Source organism: Rhodnius prolixus, unplaced genomic scaffold, assembly GCF_049639745.1.
Source record: "Rhodnius prolixus isolate KJV_2025 unplaced genomic scaffold, Rpr scaffold_11, whole genome shotgun sequence".
NCBI classification, from domain to species: domain Eukaryota; kingdom Metazoa; phylum Arthropoda; class Insecta; order Hemiptera; family Reduviidae; genus Rhodnius; species Rhodnius prolixus.
Window position 1 is genome coordinate 86,468 of NW_027411625.1, and position 21,047 is coordinate 107,514.

Here is a 21,047-nt window from a genome sequence, read left to right on the forward strand (position 1 = left end):
CTTAAATTATCTACTGGAAACTGCTTGGACTCCAACAATATTTTATCCATGTTTAAAATAAAATTCTGTTGGCGACACTGAATTTATTGAGTTCGCGAGAACAGTTGTATTGTGTTAGTTTGGTTACTTTATGGCAGGCTTCAATTGTTTATAGTTATTGGTTAAGGTAATAAAAGTTGTTATAGTAAATTATTAAGTGGATGTTAAGCAAAGTATTATGTTTTAAGTCATGGATGTTTGGGTCTCTTGTTGGAAATGATTTTTTATATTGTTTTATTACTTGGATAAATTAGGACTTCTCCAGGTATCATATCTAATGCCGCAAAACAAGGAGCATAATAGCGTTTAGTCAAATTGCTGGTTTAGGATGAGATGAAAGACGAGGAGAGGCCCCCATTACGCGTCGTTCTCAGGAATTTCCTTAATCATATAGAAAATCTTGAATCACAAATATCTCCTGACAAAAGCTACGATATAGAATTCCAGGTATGTCCTACATTCCTATATAAGAATTTTTTATGTTATACGAAATTCCTATAAACCAGGAACAGTTTTAACTTCATATAAGAAAAAAATGTATTAATTATGACTTTGAGACGAGTTAACTATTTTTAGTGAGCAAATAACCTTGTTGCTAGCTTTTCATTATAACTTTTCAGTATTCCTTGCTGTCTTCAGTTGGCAATTATAAAAAATAATAAAACTTTTCCTTTCCTTCACTAACGTTACGAATTAATTATTGTACAGTGATGGGGTTCAAAGGTGATGCTTCACCTCCAGAGAAAAACAACAACAATGAAACTTTCTATAAAAACAATAGCGATTTTGAGAAATTATTTATAGTTTAATTTTAGCCAATAATGATTTATTTGATTATGAATGATTGTATATGAATCTGGCGTTATCATTAGGCAGTAAAACGGGACCATCCCTAATTTGTAGATGTGGCCGATTTAACTTGGCAGCGGCAGTTTCCGAGGGAGATTGAAAAGGGATAGTCAAAGGGTGTTGCCTATTGCTTAAAAACAGCTTGCTTAACTGGCATTTGTTTGATAACACTTACCAAGTTACAAAAGCAACGCTTCATTGATAGATATTATTTATTACTTTTGCTGAAATATTGTTTTCTGACCCACTGCATCTAGGAATTAACATGTAAGACCGCATTTTTTCTTACGTGTTCTTGAGCCCTTTTGCTTTGTGGACTTTCGTACTTTTAGGGGCGTTCTCATAGAGTGCGCTCGGAAAGTTAAAAGAAAAGAGAGAATAAGTATAAGATTAGAAAACCACTCCTGATATTCATTGAATAAAGTGTCAATGATGTAAAGCGTTCAGCGTCGATTTAGGTTGCGGTGCCAGTTTAAGTAATAAGATTTTTAGAGCATTCAGACTAAATTTGGGGTAATTTGACGACTGCTTTTCCTTGACAGGCTGGATGTCCGTTTTTCTTTAACTTGTGTAGAGTTGGTAAAATAGTATCAACTAATAGGCGTAGTGAAAAGCGGCGTAGAATTTATCTTCAGTAAATTTGTCTGACTGAAGAGGTTGAACAAGTAGCGTATTCTACCCTTATATTCTATACCTTGTTGCAACCAGAAAACAGTCAGGTGAATTAGGCGTGTCCCTCTCAGCCACATCCAACAAGTGGCATAGTTCTCAGAATGCAGCCAAAGCATTCCATATCAACTTACATTCCAGCAAGTCGTGCGTCGAGTTGAAAGTATAATTTTTATTTTGTTGTATTGCAGGCTTTAAAACTATTCAGTGAAAATGTAAAAGGACTCAAGGAGTACTCCTGTTTGGAAGGGGAAAAAGAAATCAATCGCAAAAAGAATAGATACAAAGATATTCTACCTTGTAAGTATTGATGCCTGCAATCCAATTGACATAATATCTACGGAAAAAAAATCTCTTCTGAAACATTTCAAGTACGATTTTTTCTGACTTGAGTTTATTCAATTCTATTAAACAAGTTTTCTACAAATTTGGAATTATTGTTATAAGTTTGTTTTATTTTCTCTTATTTGATTCTATATACTTGCTGCTTACCAGGTGTCATAGTAGCTGAGTGGATAGAGGCGAGGCCCGCAAAGCTAATATGTATTGTGGTACTGGGTTCGATTCCTGGTCTAGGCCTTGGATTTTATTTAATGGTTAATAAAAGGAATTTTACAGTAAAGTGTGTTTGTTGCTAGTTGCCTCCGTCCACTACACCTAATTTGGTGGTTGAACGTAAAGCATGCCTGAAAAAGTAGACTTAACTTTACTTTTTAATTTTTTTCACTTGAAATCCGAAACAGATTGAAGGGAATATTTAATGGGGAATTTAAAAAAAAAGGTGCACACGCTCATTCATTCGCTTACTGCAATAATCGGCATCATCATAATCTGTTACCTCTTCTATCATCTGAAAAATGTAGAGGTCTTGCAGAGCTTCTTCCATTTTTCTTTATACCTGGCCTTCTTCATTTCCTCGTACCACATTCTTTTTGGATGGCATTCATTCAGAATTTTTGAAACCTTAATTTAAATTTATTCCTAAAATTTTCAAGGAAATTGCAAAAACCTACTCTGCGTACGTATGGAATTCCAGAAAGTACTTATGGAAGTTGTAAGTTTGAAAAAAAAGTCGTAAATTAGGAAATTGTAATTAGAAAGTCGTGTTATTTTCACTCCTGATTATTTTATTTGATATATTACCCTCAGTTATATTTTCACTGTCATTAATGTACTTTGTTGCAGTTGATGTTAGCCGTGTTGTACTTCAGGAATATAATGGAATCCCTGGTAGTGACTACATCAATGCTAACTATATTAAAGGCGCTAGCGGTTCGCCTGCTTACATCGCCTCACAAGGACCATTGCCTTGTACCGTCAATGATTTTTGGCGAATGGTTGTGCAGTGTGAAGTGCATGTTATTGTTATGGCTTGTAATCAAGAGGAGGCGGGAAAGGTAATATAAAGGAAATATATTTTTTTTTAATTTATTTTATTTTTTAAGTATTGGACGTTACTTAGGTCAAGATCACATTAATTACGGTTGAAGAAGACTTCATTATTACATCAATCTTACTTAAACTGAAGCCTTCGAGGGGTGCCAGTGTGACAGAGTGTGTATGTGAGCATGAGTCTCGAAGTAGTTTGCAAATGTAGATTCGCTAAACCTAAATAGTCGTACCTCACTTAACTGTGTAGGTCTGCGTGGATTGATTGAGTGTTAGGGCAGCCAGAGTTCTTAGGATGGGATAACTACAGTCACGACCAAGATCTTTGAAGATATGTTCGGGGGTGTTATAACGACACGTGGAAAATCTTATGCGATTGTGAAAGGATTAAGTTTTCAGTTCACGCCGAAGCACCTACTATTTTACCAGTAACATCGTTATGGAAAAAGTGAAACTTTGTCCAAAACATCATGAAGTTAAAGAAACTATCCATTAAAAGATTTATGGAGGAGCAGTTATTGTAGTATATTTGAGGTACACTTAAAATGTATTTAGATTTGGCTGAGAATTAATTAGTAACTCTTATAAGTTGAATTCACATTTTCGAATAAATTGGTATTTATTGCTCCATGTATTAAAAAAATTATCTTATTTTTTTAATTGAAAATTATCCTTTGTTAGGAAACACTTTTATTGACCTACTTAAACAATTTGCCAAATAAATATTTATTTAAATGTCATAGGCAAAATGTGAAAAATATTGGGTGGATGAAGGTGAGGAGCGCCATTTTGGGAGAATCAGTGTGAGGTTACTGAAATCTAGTACGGTCTGTCCAGATTTTTCAGTTCGTACAATGAGGCTAAAATACTCCAACAACACATCGATGGTTGCAGGTAGAATTCTATTTTGACTCTCAACCAGTGCATGAGTATTAAGTTTTTGTTTAAAATAATAGATTCACAAATTTTATTTAGGCATTTCTTAAAATGGCTTCATCACAAATATCTAGAGCTTCTTTCTTGATTAATTTTTTTGTTTGTTTGCATTGTGCACTATATTACGGTTTGTTCACCATGAATATTAACCAAACCCACAACAAATGCTTGTACAAAATATATTGAACGCACACTTTTGTGACATTTTATAATTAAAAATTAATCATCAGCATTAATAGTGTTTTATATTTAAAGGCATGTGATTATTTTAGTCATTTTAAGATGCCAAGAGGTTTATTTTTTTATGTCTTTGCCCACCTTCGGAGATCCTTTTTTTTCGGCGTATCGACGTCTATGGTCGTTAGCGCCCGTTGGAGATTGTTCTTGTTTTGTTTATAATGAACCTAGGTTTAATGATAACAGGTTTAACGATAACACTGAGGTAACATTGATAAGATAATTGAATTATTGATTGTTATTCTTTTGTAATTTATAAAGTGAGTGGTTAGAAACCATAACTACTACCACATGAAACTTTTCTTCTAACAGTATCAGTGATTGTGCATAATTTTAGGGGTGTGGGCAATGTATAAGTGTGTGTGAGATGAGTGCGAGTTTAATGGTGTGTTCGATAACCCCATAAAGTTGCACCCACCAACTATCTCTGCGACCATATGTGTTTTGTGTGAACGTCTGGCATTTCATTGTAAACGTAAGAATGATACCCGCAGAGATACCAAGATCCTTAAAAAAGTGGCTGGTCCATATGGAGTTGTTAAGCCTTGTATCGACTAATTGTAATTGATCCTATCAATTTCCTGCAGTGTCAGTGGTGGATATAGCAAACTTTGTTTAGTTCTAAAATGATACCAAGCAACGCAGTATGTCCGATCAGTCATTTGTCGGATTTTCTTATATATTGTATATCGAAGAATTGATGATACTCAGTAATTGTGATTTTTATTCTAATTCCATTATAAATGCCTTTTTTGTTTTTTGCAGAAATATAATTTGAGTGCAGTCAGGAAAAAACAATTTTCTTACTTCACTTTATTAGAAATATAGAATAGTATGGGTACCAACTGTCCCCTTTCAGTATTGTTATGAAATTGATTTGTATTCCTATGACTGATTAAAAGAATAAGTCGGCTTATTACCGTGTTATTCACGCGTACAATGTCGACAACCTTCAATGAGATATTTGCAGCTAGTGTACGAAAAGGATTAACAATTGAAATTTGGTTTCTCAAATTAGAAGTTAGTGTTTTCCACTTCAGCTGTATGTTTGTCTTTTAAAATGAATCTTGTTAACCTATTTTGCATCAATTCGCTTATTTACTGACACCACACACTATACAGAATTATCATTAAAGCTAACACTTTCGCCATTCTTGTTAATAGTTATTAACTATTAAGCATAATGTACAAATCTAAGGCAATGATAAGTATATCTACTGATAAATCGAATTTTGGCGAAAATTGAATATATAGTAAAAAATGTTAAGGTGTCCGTATTATCCTCTAATTCTTCTAATAGGCAAAATTTTTGGGTTCCTGGTTTTTTCAAAATTATAAGTATTAATAATCTTATTAAATAATAAGTATTGATTTATAATCTCCAGTACGCCATTTTTTCACAATTTGAATTAGTAGGAAAGTTTAGTTTATGCCTATTATGATCTTGGATTTTTAAAAAATTTCGACTCCAACTAGTGTTGTCAGGGATAAATTGCAAGAGGATAAGTCCTTTGAACATAGGAAGGCCCACTGTTTCCTCAGGTTCATCTTATTATAAGGTAGGCGTCCTAGGGCATATGGCCCATGGATGGGTCTCTATTCTTATCTAAGAATATTCGCATCCAACTTTCAAAAGTCTCACACTCGTCTTTTACACTAGTTATCTTTAAAATTGCTAGTCTCGTTACAGACTGTTTTCAATGGGTCTAATAAATCTTTATGGATAAAAAATTTCAACCCTACACCTTAAAAGCTTAAAGCTTGTTATTAATCTTTATTGATGGTTTGTTTGATTGTCTGTTTTATTGTCCTATTCGGAGCTGTACTGTTTTCAGTTGGAGGCGGCGAATTATGCCTAAAAAAATCCCCCAGTTAGTCCAGAATAATATTGGAAAAGCTTGTTGACCAATTCATTATTACGTTAATTCACTAATTACTCCAGGTATATGACGACTTCCAATGTGTATGTCAAGCATTGTCATGAATGAATATATAGGTTTCGTGACCGTAAATTGTTAAACTTAAGATTCAAGATTGGCGAGGAATCGGTCAAATAAAAAACAAACTCATCTTCTTGCCAACGTTTCGACATATATATTGTCCTCTTCAGGGAGTGGCTATGCGGGTTGGTTGAGTTACAGAAACTAGTTTTTAATTTCTGTCGAAACGTTGGCAAGAAGACGAGTTTGTTTTTTATTTGACCGATTCCTCGCCAATCTTGAATCCTAAGTTTAACAATTTACGTCACGAAACATATATATTCATATTTGTAACACTGAGGTATGTCGACATCAATTATTAGTGCTAATATGGGATTTTACAAATACATTACTGTGCAATTTGGTGTTGAATCTGGTATCTTATTGAAATCTTGGGCCAGTGATGTAGAGAAGTTAGCCACTGCCTTAAATCAAAGGATTTTTTGTTAAAAAATCGTCAGAACAATACGTTTCCAAAACACGTTCAACACATTCAAAAATTTACTAACAGATATCAATTGCAGAATCCGTTTACGCAATCCATCATTAAGTCCACACAGAAGTTTCAAAAAACCATGTTAAATATTGAAATTAAAATGTGCTATTGGAACGTTAAAGAAATCAATAAACGTATTCAGTTACACAAATCTCTTGCACTAGAACTTATTCCGGGCAGTATCGTAAAAGATTTTGAAGCAAGACAACTATCATCCTTATTGTCATGAATGTTGTTTTCAATAATGAAGCTGTTGGCACCACCACTTCCAGATGGATTCTTCGCAGTATACTTCACTTAAATCTGAATTCATCCATGTTGGATATTTTTTTGTATACGGGGTCTAGAACATTGCGACCATTATAGATTTATTGTGCCTTCTTTTATCACATATTAATCTCGAACAATATATGTTTACGTATTCCATGTACGAATTTCTTCAATAAATCGGATATATAACAAAAATAAATAGGTAAATAACTTCCTTTGGGCGGTTAAAGCTCCATTTTTAATGTATGTTCGGTTCTGCAGCACAGTTCTTGGATTTGGTTATTTCTAACCGTCGGATTTCGCACTTAACAAACCTTCTATTCACTAGAGAGTTCCAGTGACCTTGAATCTCTGTAGACCATCATGAATTCTAGAGCTTGACACATCGAATACTTTAAACTTTAATATTAAATTACGAGTTGGATTTGTTTTTTTTAACAAAACAATTTCCCCCCCCTTTTTTTTTAAAATTTTGTGCAAGTTTACACTGAATTATTTTTCTTCAACCACCGGTACTTGCGCGTCGGATTTCGCATTGGTCTCCTGAGGTGCGATTGTCGCTTTTTGAAAAAAAAATTATAATTATGTGTAAACTTGTTCGAAATGTAAATACTTCTCTTAACTTGTAAGATAAGAGGAATTAAAGAATTATTAGCTTGGTCGCAAACGGGTTCCCGATGCATAACTTGTTTTTATCTAAAGAATATTAGGACAAATTAGTTGTTTTTTTTTCTCTGTAAGGCGCGTCAACATCTGAATTCATCGGCACTCGGAGATTTTTTTCCATTGAGCTGCCTTCGTAAACAAACACGTCATAATAATAAAACTTGTACTTGCTGTTAAACCATAATTAATTTTATTATAAGATTCTCTCTCTCACTCTCTCTCTCTCTCTGTGCGTGAATTTGTTTGTGTGTGTTCAATGATTCATTTATTGCGCACTCCATACTGCCCTCAGAGGAGACCGAACTTAATGGAAGCTTGAGGCAAGTTTTAAAGACAATGCTTTAGTTTTTTGCTATAGCTTTTTCATTATTACACCTCATTCTGTATTTTGGTGGAAATAAAGTAAATAAATCTTTCCCCTTCAGAGATTCCTGAACATTTTAAAAATTAAAAAAATAACAAGTTGATCTTACATCTTTGGAATGATTTAATAATTACTTATCTATCACTGCTTTTAAGATTTGAATGCCTTCACCACAACACCAGAGTCAGAAGCAATATTGTTTTCATACTCAATTTTAATACTATTTTCCAATTTACTTTAGAAGAGCGAACCGTATGTCAGGTACATTATGTAGCCTGGCCAGATCATGGCGTACCATCCGTTGTACACCCTCTTCTTGATATGGTACGACTTGTCAGAGACACACAGGCTTCTGAAACACTACCAGTACTTGTGCATTGTTCAGCAGGCTGTGGCCGTACTGGCACTATTTGCGCCATAGATTATGTATTCGGTCTTCTTCGAACTGGGGTAAGTGATTTTACGTTTCAAAAAATTTTTTTCTTTCCAATTTAAAAATTACTAAAATACTCTGGACAAAAAAAAATAACAAGTTTAATTTTGAAGCACTTGTATAATTTATCAGACAAAATAGGAAAATAAAAATTGCTACTCATCTTACATTCATTATTAGACTCTTTAGACGCTAACATTTTCATACAATTTCTGACCTAAATCTTTGCTTTAATTTTTTGATTATGCCTGGTGACAAGAATTTTTAACGTTCTGCAGCATCTCCAAGGTAATAGGCTCCCCAATAGGTAAGATTTTTCTTGCATGCAAGCTTCATGACGTTAATTGGGAAATGGATTGCAAAATAACTTACGCAGTTGGAAGCTGGTTATGCAAATGTTTGGTTTAGTTAAAAAATAATTACTGTTTTTTGTTTTTGTTTTGGAATAAACTTTTTTTTTTATGCTACTCTAAAACATATTCTTCACAGTTGATTTGTGCATGGCTAGGTAAAAAATCAGATAATAATAATAGTTATTATTTTATTTATTTATTTTGTTTTAATTTAAGGCGCGTCAACATCTAAGGTTATTGGCGCCCGGAGCTTTTTTCAGTGCGCTGCCGGCCTCCGGACAGTGTTCTCTCGTTACAGACAACACTGTCCATCTCCGGACAGTGAGCTGTAAGAAGCTCCTAGGAAGAGAAAATCTAAGGGTCAGCAGCTGGATTCGAACCCGGGACCTCCGCGTGGGAGTCCAGTACGCTAACCGCATAGCTAATCCCTTCCCTTATTATTTTTATTATTGTTATTATTATTATCATCATCATCTAAATAACTTCAACTTTTGGAGAGGCCAAACAATAAAAAGGCTTTTTAACCTTCTTAACGATAATAAGATTTGGCCTAAATAACTTCAAGTTTTCACGGAGAGTTGACGGATAGAAAGGGTCTTCCTATAATATAGTGCTAATTCAGTCGTTTTGGAATCTTTGACATTAAAATGATATTTTAACAACCAATTCCCTCATCCAGATTTCTTTATCAACCCGATCTTCTCTACAAAATCCAGAAAACTAGTCACATCAAGAAGTTTAAAAGTGATAAGTAAGTATGAAAAGCGATTATTTCAAAGATCCCATTAAAGAACTCCAATTCTCCTACCAACAAGGCTGCTTTTATCTGGCTCAGGCTACTAAAAGCCTGAGTTTTTTTAGTTTCGACTTATAACTCGCCATATCGTTAAAACGCTATTTTTTTAGACCTTAAAATATTTTCTTATTCACATCTTAAAGGGTGAGGTTTCACAAAATTGAAATTATTGTCAGGCTTTTTAACCTTCCTAACGATACTAAGATTTGGCCTAAAAAATAAAAATTCAATATTTTTATTGCAAATGAATGGTTTAAAAAAAAAAAAATCCATCATTCGGATCATTCGATAGAGAGCAAAAGATACGCAAGCAAGAAAAAACAAAATTTACGTTAGAATAAAATAGATAAGACATTTCCTGATAAGAAATATTTTCAGCAATGTTCCTCCATTATCAGAGCTATAAGCAGTACCTCTGTATCAGTTTAACTTTGGTATGCTTCAATACAGCCAGTAACTGGTCACACACAATAGGACATAGAAATCTCTTTATCTCGGCGATGAAATTTGTTCAAACGAATGTCACATTTATTAAGTATATCAGATCTAAACGTTCAACATTTTACGGACAGTTTACCTGAACCTTCATAACAAACTTGTTTATTTATTAGTATTGCCTATTCTTAAGTTTTGCTCATTTATTAGTTCATTAGGCTAAATATTTAAACTTCATTCATTTGTGATTTTATAATTAGTTTAATCTAACAGTCTTAGGAACCACAGATTTTGACTGGAAGGCCTGGGTTGTTGCTTTTACGAATGTTCACTTTCTTATGACCGCATAATGCTTAAATAATTTTTTATTTATTAGTAATTAGATTTTTCTTACAATTGGTTTGCAAAGTGCATGAATAGAAGACTTTATATTCTACATTACAGAACGTACTTATGGCATTTTAAAAATTGTAAAAATCAATATAGTATACGTAATTTTAGGCCACTATCCGTCATAAATTTAAATGTATAAATTTTAAGAAAAGTGACCGTACTTTTTCAGTGAACAGTCATCTAAATTTCAAATACTCTTCAAATTATTATTTATATTTATTTATTTAAATTAAGGCACATCAATGTTCTTTTTCAAGTTGGCGTCCCTTAACAGCGCCAGTGTTTTCTCGTTAAAGATGACTTTAAGAAATTTAAGATAACACCCATAAAGACAGTTGTTTATTGGACCTCCGTCTTTTTAGTCCATTACACTCGCTTCTTATTTTCATACATCTATAAAACATTATGCAACCAACCTAATGTTTTTCAAAGAGTACTGCTTTTTCTTCCTGCTGTTGAAATATAAATGATTATTATTATTTTTAGAAACTGACGTCTGACTTTTCATTGTCTTCGCTAATAAGGGATATGCGACGACAGAGAATTGCTATGGTCCAGACTAAAGAACAGTATGTACTGGTACATCAAGCAGTCAGGGAGTTATTCAGAGAACAACTCTCGGTGATAGATTCTCATCCCTATGAAAATGTTGACCCGGACGGTTCCCTTCTTATTAAAAGCGATCAAGATAATATTTATGACACAATCGATTGTGTGGAAGGTAAGTTTTTAATAGTATTCATTATATAGCGTGATTTTTGTTTTTAAAAAAAAAAGGTCTGGTATGTAATTTTAGAAGGCATAGTAACATCATATGGTTCAGTAGAAATTAAAGAGGTTTCTTCACCAAAATTCCTTAGGCGCGTTAAAATTTACAGCTGCAGAACTCTTTCCAGGACTTACCTTTTTTCTTTTTTGTTATTAAGTTGTTCCTGTATTTTAGTACTTACTCCTGACGATCTTTAAGTACCCCGCTGTATTGCTATATTTTCTTTCCTTGTATTTTACCAACGCCTTAGTTCAGTTAACTCAACAGTTCTCTAGCAACCACTTTCCTTTCGCCTTATCCTGTTAAATTATTCTCTACTCTTCTTATTCTAAATATCCTTCGTCAGCAGCTTTTTTTAATGATGCAAGTACATTAAGTTATAAATTTGTTTAAATTTACTGAACTGTAAGTTTCGATTGCTGTCTATATCCCCATTTCTTACCCATTTCATTCCTTTTATGTTGTCTGCTTTAAATAATTCCCAAAATCTCTGTACTGATTTTCTAGGAAAGAGTTTACAATTAGTTAAAACTAGTATAAATATTGTTAGATAGATTTATTAATTTGTTTAAAAGCCTTACCCAAAAGAGTTTTGGATTGACCTACTAAAACAATCATTGATTCCAATCATTCATTCATTAACCTTAATCATTTAACCTTACCTCTGTTTTTTCAAATCCAAAACAGACCTCACTTTAAAAATGCGCCCGAAAATTGGACCAGTCATATTGTTTTAGTGGGTTCGAAATTAAAATAATTTATTTTTCATTTTTTTTTCTTAATCAGAAAAAGGAGATTTCAAGATGGAGAAGGACAATCAAGTTGGTGTGTATTCAAATAAGAAGAATATAACTTTGTATTCTTCAAAACAGGAAAAAGAAGTAGAAAATTTAACCGAACAATTGAGAACAGTTCAAGCCGGTACTAAACCAAGAACTGTGCTTAATATTGCTGGGAATGTGCCCAAATCGCAACCACTTCCTTTAGTCAACAATCATCTTACAAAGTTAGTATTACTATTAGTTCAGTTTTAACCCGTATGGGATCCGAGGATTATTCACAGGGTAATGCCAGATTACTGCCGGGCAAATGGAAAAATCTAAAGTTTTGTTTCCTTTTTTTTAACAGTATGTATGTGTACTTGTACAAACTGTTATTTTACTATAAATGGCTTTTATTTATTTAAAAACTTATATAAATGGAAGAAGTTTTCTGGGGGCTTATTTTTTATGTAACTTATAAATTGAAACTATTTGTGCCAAGTGGGATGTAATACTCGTAGATATCACTCCAGACATTCTTTGCACTTGGCAGTAATTTATGGTAGACTATATTTGTTGATAGATAAGCAAGGCACCTAACTGAACTTTTAACAACATGCAATGTTAAGAGAAAGTTGACCAATAAAGTTGTAAGTTGATTAATAAAAAATAAATGTGTGAGTATTCACATCAGATTTTTTTTTTTCCAGTAGAACTTCTAACAAGCAAATATTACCTGTTAAAAGGGAAACTAATATTTTTTCAAACAAGCCAATACCTGCTAAAGGTATCCTAAGAGTGCCGCTGTTGCCAGTTAGTTGCGGTAATGCTCAGCCATCAAGTTCTGCAGTTGTTACTGCACCAATCAAAAGAAGTAAATCATTAAAAGTTATGTCAGCCCATAGAGATAGAAGTCTGGTAGCCAAATTGACGGTACCACTAGAACCACAAATAAAACCACGGTCTTCACAGGCATCGACATCTTCACAAACTAAACGTCGATCTAGTTTGGAATCAAATGCTAATGCAAATGAAACTGCTGTAAACATCACAAGTATTAATGGTCAGTAATTATTTGTTTTTCATTTATTATGTCCCCTCGTTATTTTCCTTCTTGGGTCCGTTGAAGTTTTGTTAAATATATTTTCGGGCTGCTCAAATATCCTAGATATTTAGTACAATTCAATTGCGATCGATCCCGTTCGGGAACTGCTCTTTCAATTGTATATAATTTTTCAGGTGCTCATTCGTCATTCTTTCCGCAGTCGTATAAAGCGTAATAAATATATAATAAATAAATAATCAGCAGTATGCCTGGGTTTAGGCAGTAACACTTTTCTGGAATTCTTTTATAGAGGAGTGATTCCCATTCCTGCCCAATTGCTTTTTGTTGGAGAAATTAGCCAAGACACCCTGTATCATCACATTTGTCTCTGTCCTTGCTTGTGCAAGGGTGACAAGCATCTTAGGAAGCGGTAGTTCGCTTCCCTCTTTTTTCAGCCCCGTCAGTCATCTCTTACTACCCTGACACTGTTCACCTATTTATAGGCGACCGTTCATGTACCGTTGAGATGGGACTAGATTGTGTGGTGGCTAATGCCAGGATAGCTGCTGTAGAATCGTTGAGAGCTGTTCTCTGTTTAACTCGACCCCACTATACGCCGCCTGAATTAAAATTTGGCATTTTTCAGTCATTTTCCTAAACAGTCTTTGCAGGTGTTTCCAGTTCCTAACTTTTTCTCCTCCAGATTAGCAATGCCATTTTTATATATTGAGAGAAAGCATGTATATTTGTTATTGCAATACTTTTTTCTTTTATTTGTTAATAGAAAGTCGTCCGACTACTAATGAACCCTCTGTGGCAACAAAAAAGTATGATGCTCTACATATAGCCGGAAAGAAACCTTTAATGAGAAGTTACACAACTTTAGATATGAGGCATAAACTCTTAATGGCTATGCCAGACCGCAAGTCATATCCAGTACATCCTTTAGATGTCAGGTATTTCAACGATTTAGTTTTCTGATATTTTTACATATAGAATGTATTTAGAGAATAATAATGTATCCATATTTACAGATCCAGAGTGCTGCCTATGGTTAATCCGCTAGAAAAGGGTAATATAGGCGAAAGTAGTTGTGTGGAACAGCACACTTCGATTTTAAATCCTAGGCGAGCAAACAATAGAAGCTGTTTAGTTCGTAATACGTGCCTACAAGCTCCTCTACAGCTTCCAACAAGAACCTATTTACCTCGTGAAACAAGTACAAATAAGAATTTCCTTCCTCAACATAGTGCACATTATTCTGGCAGTGTGGAAGCTCAAAGTGGGGCGGCACAAGCACATCGTCAATATCAGCTGCCCATGCCACCACACCAGCAACTCCATCAACTCCAGCCTATCAATCATAATCGTACATTCCTTCATAAAAGCCTTCCTGGTTCACGTTCCTTGTATTTAGAAACTTCTAAGGTATTTATTATTTAGTTTCAGCTTCTTGGCGAATTATTATTATTTTTAATGATTTAAGGCGCGTCAACATCTAAGGTTATTGGCGCCCGGAGCTTTTTTCAGTGCACTGCCGGCCTCCGGATAGTGTTCTCTCGTTACAGACAACACTGTCCGTCACCGGGCAGTGAACTGTAAGAAGCTCCTAGGAAGAGAAAATCATCTAAGGGTCGATCTTTTTTTTTTTGGGCGCATCGACGACTACGGTCATTAGCGCCGGCATATTACTATTATTCTATTACTATTATTACTGCTATTATTTCTGAGATGCCTAATAGCGCGAGACTTGAGCGTAATGTGACTCTCTCTTTCCAATCTCTCAAAAAACCTGAAGGCATGTTCCAAAAATGAATTACCGGCTTGGTTACAATATAGTGAACTATTCCTGACCCATCATTTTTTGAGATTTGCCTTTCCCGAATAAACTAACTGAATTTTGACAATGGGAGTACACTGACCCAACGATACATCGTTTCCTTATTTCCTTAGCATAATTCTGACACTCAAGACTTACGTTTAACCTATTTTCTCTGAAACATAATTTTTTATCTTAAGGACAACAAATGACACATACCACAAAACGGTGTTGAAGGATGTCTTGTCCGACTCGTTTACCCTTTCGTTGCCTTCTATCCCCTCTTGGCCAGGAATAGTAGGACTTCACAGAATTCACTGAGCAAGGGTCTTTTTTTTTGGCGCATCGACTGCTGAGGTCATTAGCGCCAGCAAGGGTCTTATATTACATTTAGCAATTAAATTGGCGCCTTCAACCTGGCTTGCTCAAAACCTTAGCGCAACTTGACTAAGCAAAAATTCATCACATATTTTTATAACCCATAATTTTTATATATATTTTCTGGCATTGTAATGGCCCCACCTTTATGTATGCATATAGTTAAGTTTGCTATCTAGAGGGGAGTTATTACTAAGTCAAAATCTACCGTGATTTAAACCATCAAATATGGCTACTATTCGTAGATGATTTGTAGGCATTTGTAAAATGGCAGTGTATTTTGGGAAAGTGTAGTGTATGTACTGAACTTGACTTTGTTGATCCCAAGTAGTAGTCCACCATCTCTTCATTTGTGTGTACTGGTGGTTTAGTTAGGTAGTTGTTAGATTAGAATACCCGCAAGTAAGCTAAGGCCTCTTAAGAAGTGGCTCATACTCTTCCCTCTGCGGATTTTGTAGCCATCTATAAGTCCAAATGACTGGATTTTATGTGTTCGAAGATAAAAATTAAAAAATAACTTTTTTTTAAAAAAAAGTTCCGAAACCAGATTTTAGGTGACAGTTATTTACTCAGAAAACTCAACTGCAATAATCCGACACTTTTGAAATAGTTTCTTTTATAGTGAGTGAAAGTTCAAAGTTTCAAATGACAGTAATCTTAAGGAAAAATTAGTATTTACCAAAAACAAATGTTTTTGAGATAACTGGTATCGTATTCAGGATATTCATACAGTAAAAAAAAAACTCTATTCGGCAATAATATTGTTGTCTCTTTTCTATAGATTCCGAAACATAGCAGAGAACTTAAAGAAGGCGAAGGGAAGTACGACGTGCCAACGGATTGTCCTGAGAAGTACAAGTGTATACCAGGTGAATTGCCACAGCAACACCTCTATGATCATCGAGCTACTCAAGGAACTTCGGTTGGCGCAAGTGTCCCACTATATCCTCCTTTGCCGCCAAGGAATCAACTTCCCCTGATACCTCCGAGTTAGTATCTTGTTTTGTCACCTTGATAACTGCATCTTTTTCCAAATCGATAGAATCACGCAAAAACGAAATGATTCGATCTAGTACCACCGAATTTATTCTAGCTTAGTGTATGCCTTTATTAATCGACAATTTGCTCAGAATCCGTTGCTGTAACATAACGGTGCGGATACAGACAGCAATACCGTTTTTGTAACTAAGTTTCATTCCACCCACCCAAGAATAGTACATCTGTTATTTAAAAACTAGATATTTTGTTTTTATTTACTTAACGACAACTCTAAAGTTGTTTGCGCCCGGAGCTTTTTTCAGTGCATTATCGGACTCCAGGCAGTGTTCTCTCGTTATAGATAACACTATCTATCACCGGACAGCGTAATGTTGAAAAACATTTAGCTTTGACTATTTTTTCTCTGTTTCTTTATGTAATATGATTATAGTGTCTGTTTTCTGTTAAATTAAAATAATTTATGCTTTGATCCATTGGAATAAATTTTCTTATATTATTTTTTTTTAATTTATTATTGTATGTACAAAAACGTAAACAATGCAGCTCACCTAGAAATTTTGAGTTTAAAAGTATTAAGAGACAAACAAAATATTTAAATAAATAATGTTATAATTATTTAATTTTTGGATTAATTGACCATCTACAAAAAAAAAGAAATAGTGGAACTATTCCTTCCTCTTCAGCATTTGTATTTTAAGTTGGCCGGGTTCTTTTTGTGGATTGAGTTAATATGTTAAAATGTATTGGTTGCTCCTACATGATAACGTAGTAAATGGTAGTTGGACGTTAAGCCCCGCCTGAAAAAATAGGCGATTACTTTACTTTACTGTTAAATTTTAAACTTCAGTTTAAAATTAAATTTCAATGTACCATCCATGTAAATTTAGATTTATTTATTTTAATTTGCCTTAATTTTTGTCAGGAATCACTTTTTTTTTAAATAGGGATTCGAATCAATTCAGTTCTGCACTGTAATCGCGTCAGTGAACCGAATCCGCTCAAATAGCCCATCAATATTGTAGTGTTTTTGTAGAGTTATCCTTATCAAATACTTAATTCAATTGTGTTCTTTTTAAGAAAACGATGATTATATCTTCGTTAGATTCTTAATTTTATGACGTGACAAAGTGTGCATCTGATGAAGAAGCTAATTATGCTCTATGTGAAATTGACGTGGAAGTTGGTAGTTGGTGGGAAACAGGTGCTAGGAAAGAACATCAGCTACAGAAAGACCGTTATGTGTCGTTATTGAGGCTTTATAGAAAACTGTCAAATCCAATTTTAGACACGTGGTGGATGTCGCCCCGTTCTATGGAAAATGTAACAACGGAGATGTTGGATAGCGCCACATCAGCTTAAAAATTGCTATTGAATGAATTGTAAATTAGTAATAAAACTAATCGTTGTTCACAGCACCTCGGGAACAGCAGTTAGGCAACTTTAATTTCGCTACTGCACCTGGTGTAGATATTGATCAAGTTGCTGCGAGTATACCACGTAAAGGTAAAATGATTTAAATATGTAAAATATATTTAAAAAAAATTAATTTTGATTATCTTCAAAGATTCTCTCTTTGGATGTATGTTTTTTACCGTTAATGGCTAAGTACAAAACGTCACTTGTTTTCAAAACATTGTCACTAAAATAGGTTTAAATTAACCTAAGATTTTAAGAACTTATAAATGTTAATTGAACGTTCTGCTTATTAGATGAAAGTAAGTCTAACTTGATGAAAGTAGCTCTGGAGGCATTCCACAGTAAGAAGGTGAAACAGCAAAGCAGACCTCCAGAACAACATGCAACTAAAGGTGAATATGCTTTTCACGGAGAAGTGAGACTTAGTTGGAACTTAGATGTTTCTCTCATAAATTTTAGTCTGTGTGAAACATGACATCAATAACATACTCAGCAAGTCCTAAAAAAGTTAATATTAATGTAACAACCTATCGTATACTGTAAACCATTTTATTAAAGAAAGCTATTCATAAATTTATGATGGTTATGGTGCATGAAGTCAGAGTTTGCCTGTGAGGATGCTAAATCCAAGTAGATGTACAAATCAACTACCTCCGCAGGCACCATGTGTTGTGTGTGAGTGATACTTGGTATCAGTGTAAATGAACTGTAGCCGCAAGGATACTAAGTTCCCTGAAAAATTTCCATTTCCATTTCTTCCAATGAAGGCCCTTGTAATTGCTTACGAAATTTATTTCATTTCGTTTAAATAAAGGAAAAAATGAATTTACTGAAGGACGGAAGAGGTAAACTGATCTTATCGATATGATTATAAATATAAGGGTTGATTGTCAAAAATTGCTCGAAAAAGCATAACGTTGAAAAACACCTAAATTTGACAACTTTTTTTCTCTTTTTCTGTAGAAGATAAAATTCCCAAATTTTCTTTATAATATAGGGCAAATTCTCCTTAATAACTGCAATTTTTTTGCAACGGCCTAGATCTAATAGATTTCGAGAAAAAAGTTGCTGAAAATTGGAAAAAACATCAGTTTCAGAAAATGTTCTTCTTGTTACTTTTTTTTGTAAACATCGTAGAGTTGTTATTCGATTCAGAATTTTATGTAGATGTGCCTTTTGGTGGTCTCGACGCTGTACATAGAATGGGAGAGGAGTTAGCCCCATATACTTTGTAAGGCTGCCCCAAAATTATTATTATTAATAACTGTCAATCTTACCCCGTTTTCGATGAAATTTGGCAGGATGAAAGGGTTGGGGCTCTCCTACGTAACATTTGCACTTACACCTACTAAGGGGAAGTTTTGCAATTTTTAAAATTATCGTCCCGTGAACCTATTTTCGTGAATGAAGTGTCATTTGGTTCAAAATTTTATGTAGATTTGCATTTTAGAGATTTCAACGCTGTGCAACTTTAGGAGAGAATTTCGCCCCACGCGAATAAGGCCCCCTCCCTTAAAACAGTTAATACTAATAACTCTATAAATCATGATAACCCGATTATAATAAATCATAATAATCCGATATTATAAATCATAATAACCTAAATTTTTGATAAAATTTAGCACTTAGTGGTGGTTAAAGCATCTTTATGTAACATAAAAGTGCCATCATGCTCTTACACCTACTAAGAGAAAGTACTGCAGTCATTCAAATTAACAAGGTATGAACTGACTCTAATGAATGAATTGTCTTTCTATTTGAAATTTTAGAAACGGTATATACGTCTTTTTGGGGTCTCCTCGTAAATAGAGCCCCCTTTTAAACGGTTATTAATAATATCACTGTAAATCTTCACTAGACTTTGATCAAATTTGGAAAGAAGAAGAATTTAGAATGCGTGACATTTAAGTGTCATCCTGCTGTTACACCTACTGAGGAAAGCGTTGCAATCATGCCGTACTCGCAGTTTAAATTCTTTTTGCCGTTTTACGGAGAAGAACAGTAATTGCAAATAATTTTTCTTTCCCCTCTTTAGAAGAAGTTTTTGTGGTCACAGCTTGTTTTCTTTTACATCCCTTAATAGGAAGAAATGTTATCAAAATTTATCTTTCTGCTCTTATTGGAAGGTAATACTGATAGCAATTTATCATCCCTTTTAATGTGTTGTAATTATTTATCGCTTAATTCCACAACATTTCTCCAGTTTCCATCGTCTTCCCACCAACTTGTTACCACTCTCCCTTAACTTGTGTCAGTGTTTTTCATCCTACATCTTCCTACTAACTTTTCACCACTCTCCCATAACTTTTCTCTCAGTTTGCATTTTTATTTTACCAACTTGGTACCAATCCCCCATGACCGTTACTCAATTCTAAATTTTCTTTCCCCAACTTGGTACCACTCTCTCCTAACTTCTTTCAGTTTTCATCTTCTTCCCACAACTTTACACTTTTACATTCTACACCTACCAAGTATTACAGCCTTACCAAGTATAGAAGTATTGCTTATCCAAAATGTTAGGAAAAACTATAAACCAGATAAGAAACTTTACAGAATAGTTTTTCAAAGGTTTGGAATATTTTGGAAAATGGCATCGATTATTTTAAAGTTATGACCATAATGAAAGAAATATTCATTATTACTTAGATAGATTACATAGATTGATGTCAAATATTCGTAAGATTAGACTGATCTGGAATTAGATAAGGCCAGATCCTTGAGGCATTGATAAAAACTATCTAACTTCTATATCCGGCGTATATCATCCTAATTATTCCCGATACCCGAATATTTAAAAACCATTAGATTTCTTAATTTGTTTCAATCAAAGAACAGCATCTCGTTCCAAGTTACTGGAGAGTCCAAAGCTTTATCATTAGAAACTGGCCACGAATAGGAAATAAAGGTATTATTGGGTGATTCAGGAATGCATTAAAATTAGTAAATTACTCAGACAAAATTATTGTTCTTTAATTAATTTAAGATTTCCCAAATCCTCGAGATCCCCAAATAAGAAAGGAATTACAATATTCATTTCAATAAACTAGAAAATGAAAACTATTTTATGAGATTAAATGTCGAACATTAAGAAAGACAGAAACAAAATTCAAAATGTAAGTTGTAACAGCTTAATTTTACAAAAATAATTTATTATTTCAGGAGTGATTCACAATTACCCAGGATGCAAAAAAAAGCAACAGCAATATTTGTGATCGGTATTTTTTACTAAGAAAGCATTTTGTGATTTTTTTCCTCCGTCTTGAAATTTAAATTAATTTTTTGTGTATGTGATGATATTACTTCTTTTTTAATTAGAATTATGTGTGTGTAATATATATATATATATTACAGTAGGTTTTTTTCCTTGTTAAGTTTGTTATTGTGATAACTTAAATACTGGCAAAAGATTTTGTAACCAGAAAAGTTAAAGAAAAGAGGTGATTTTTTTTATTTTTATTTTGTCAATCTAGATGTCTCAAATTTAATGCAAATTATTAATTGTTACACAGAAATAGATGTCACTTTAAAAACGGAAATTAAAATTATATGTACATTT

General features: G+C 33.7%; 1 protein-coding gene across 4 annotated transcripts; it reads left to right on the forward strand.

Annotated features, from left to right (window-relative positions):
* The first annotated feature begins 56 nt into the window (after positions 1–56).
* On the forward strand, positions 57–21,044 carry LOC141459522 (uncharacterized). 4 transcript variants are annotated; one of them, XM_074138691.1, is made up of 15 exons: positions 57–166; positions 294–486; positions 1,749–1,857; positions 2,743–2,954; positions 3,690–3,840; positions 8,136–8,344; positions 10,791–11,025; positions 11,860–12,079; positions 12,545–12,897; positions 13,664–13,835; positions 13,914–14,307; positions 15,858–16,065; positions 17,489–17,578; positions 17,785–17,883; positions 20,651–21,044. In XM_074138691.1, the coding sequence occupies exons 2-15, from the start codon at positions 373–375 to the stop codon at positions 20,701–20,703; spliced, it is 2,619 nt and encodes an 872-aa protein (XP_073994792.1). In that variant the 5' UTR covers positions 57–166; positions 294–372; the 3' UTR covers positions 20,704–21,044. The 4 variants fall into 4 exon arrangements, with proteins under 4 accessions (XP_073994792.1, XP_073994793.1, XP_073994791.1 ...); XM_074138692.1 differs by having other exon boundaries at positions 89–166; positions 305–486; XM_074138690.1 differs by having other exon boundaries at positions 112–486.
* Positions 21,045–21,047: the final 3 nt, after the last annotated feature.

Bases quoted from the DNA above. Each gene is read 5' to 3' on its own strand.
- LOC141459522 (XM_074138691.1), top strand. From the start codon at position 373: ATGAAAGACGAGGAGAGGCCCCCATTACGCGTCGTTCTCAGGAATTTC. The intron at 487-1,748 runs GTATGTCCTACA...GTTGTATTGCAG, and splicing joins GCTACGATATAGAATTCCAG to GCTTTAAAACTATTCAGTGA. The intron at 2,955-3,689 runs GTAATATAAAGG...TAAATGTCATAG, and splicing joins ATCAAGAGGAGGCGGGAAAG to GCAAAATGTGAAAAATATTG.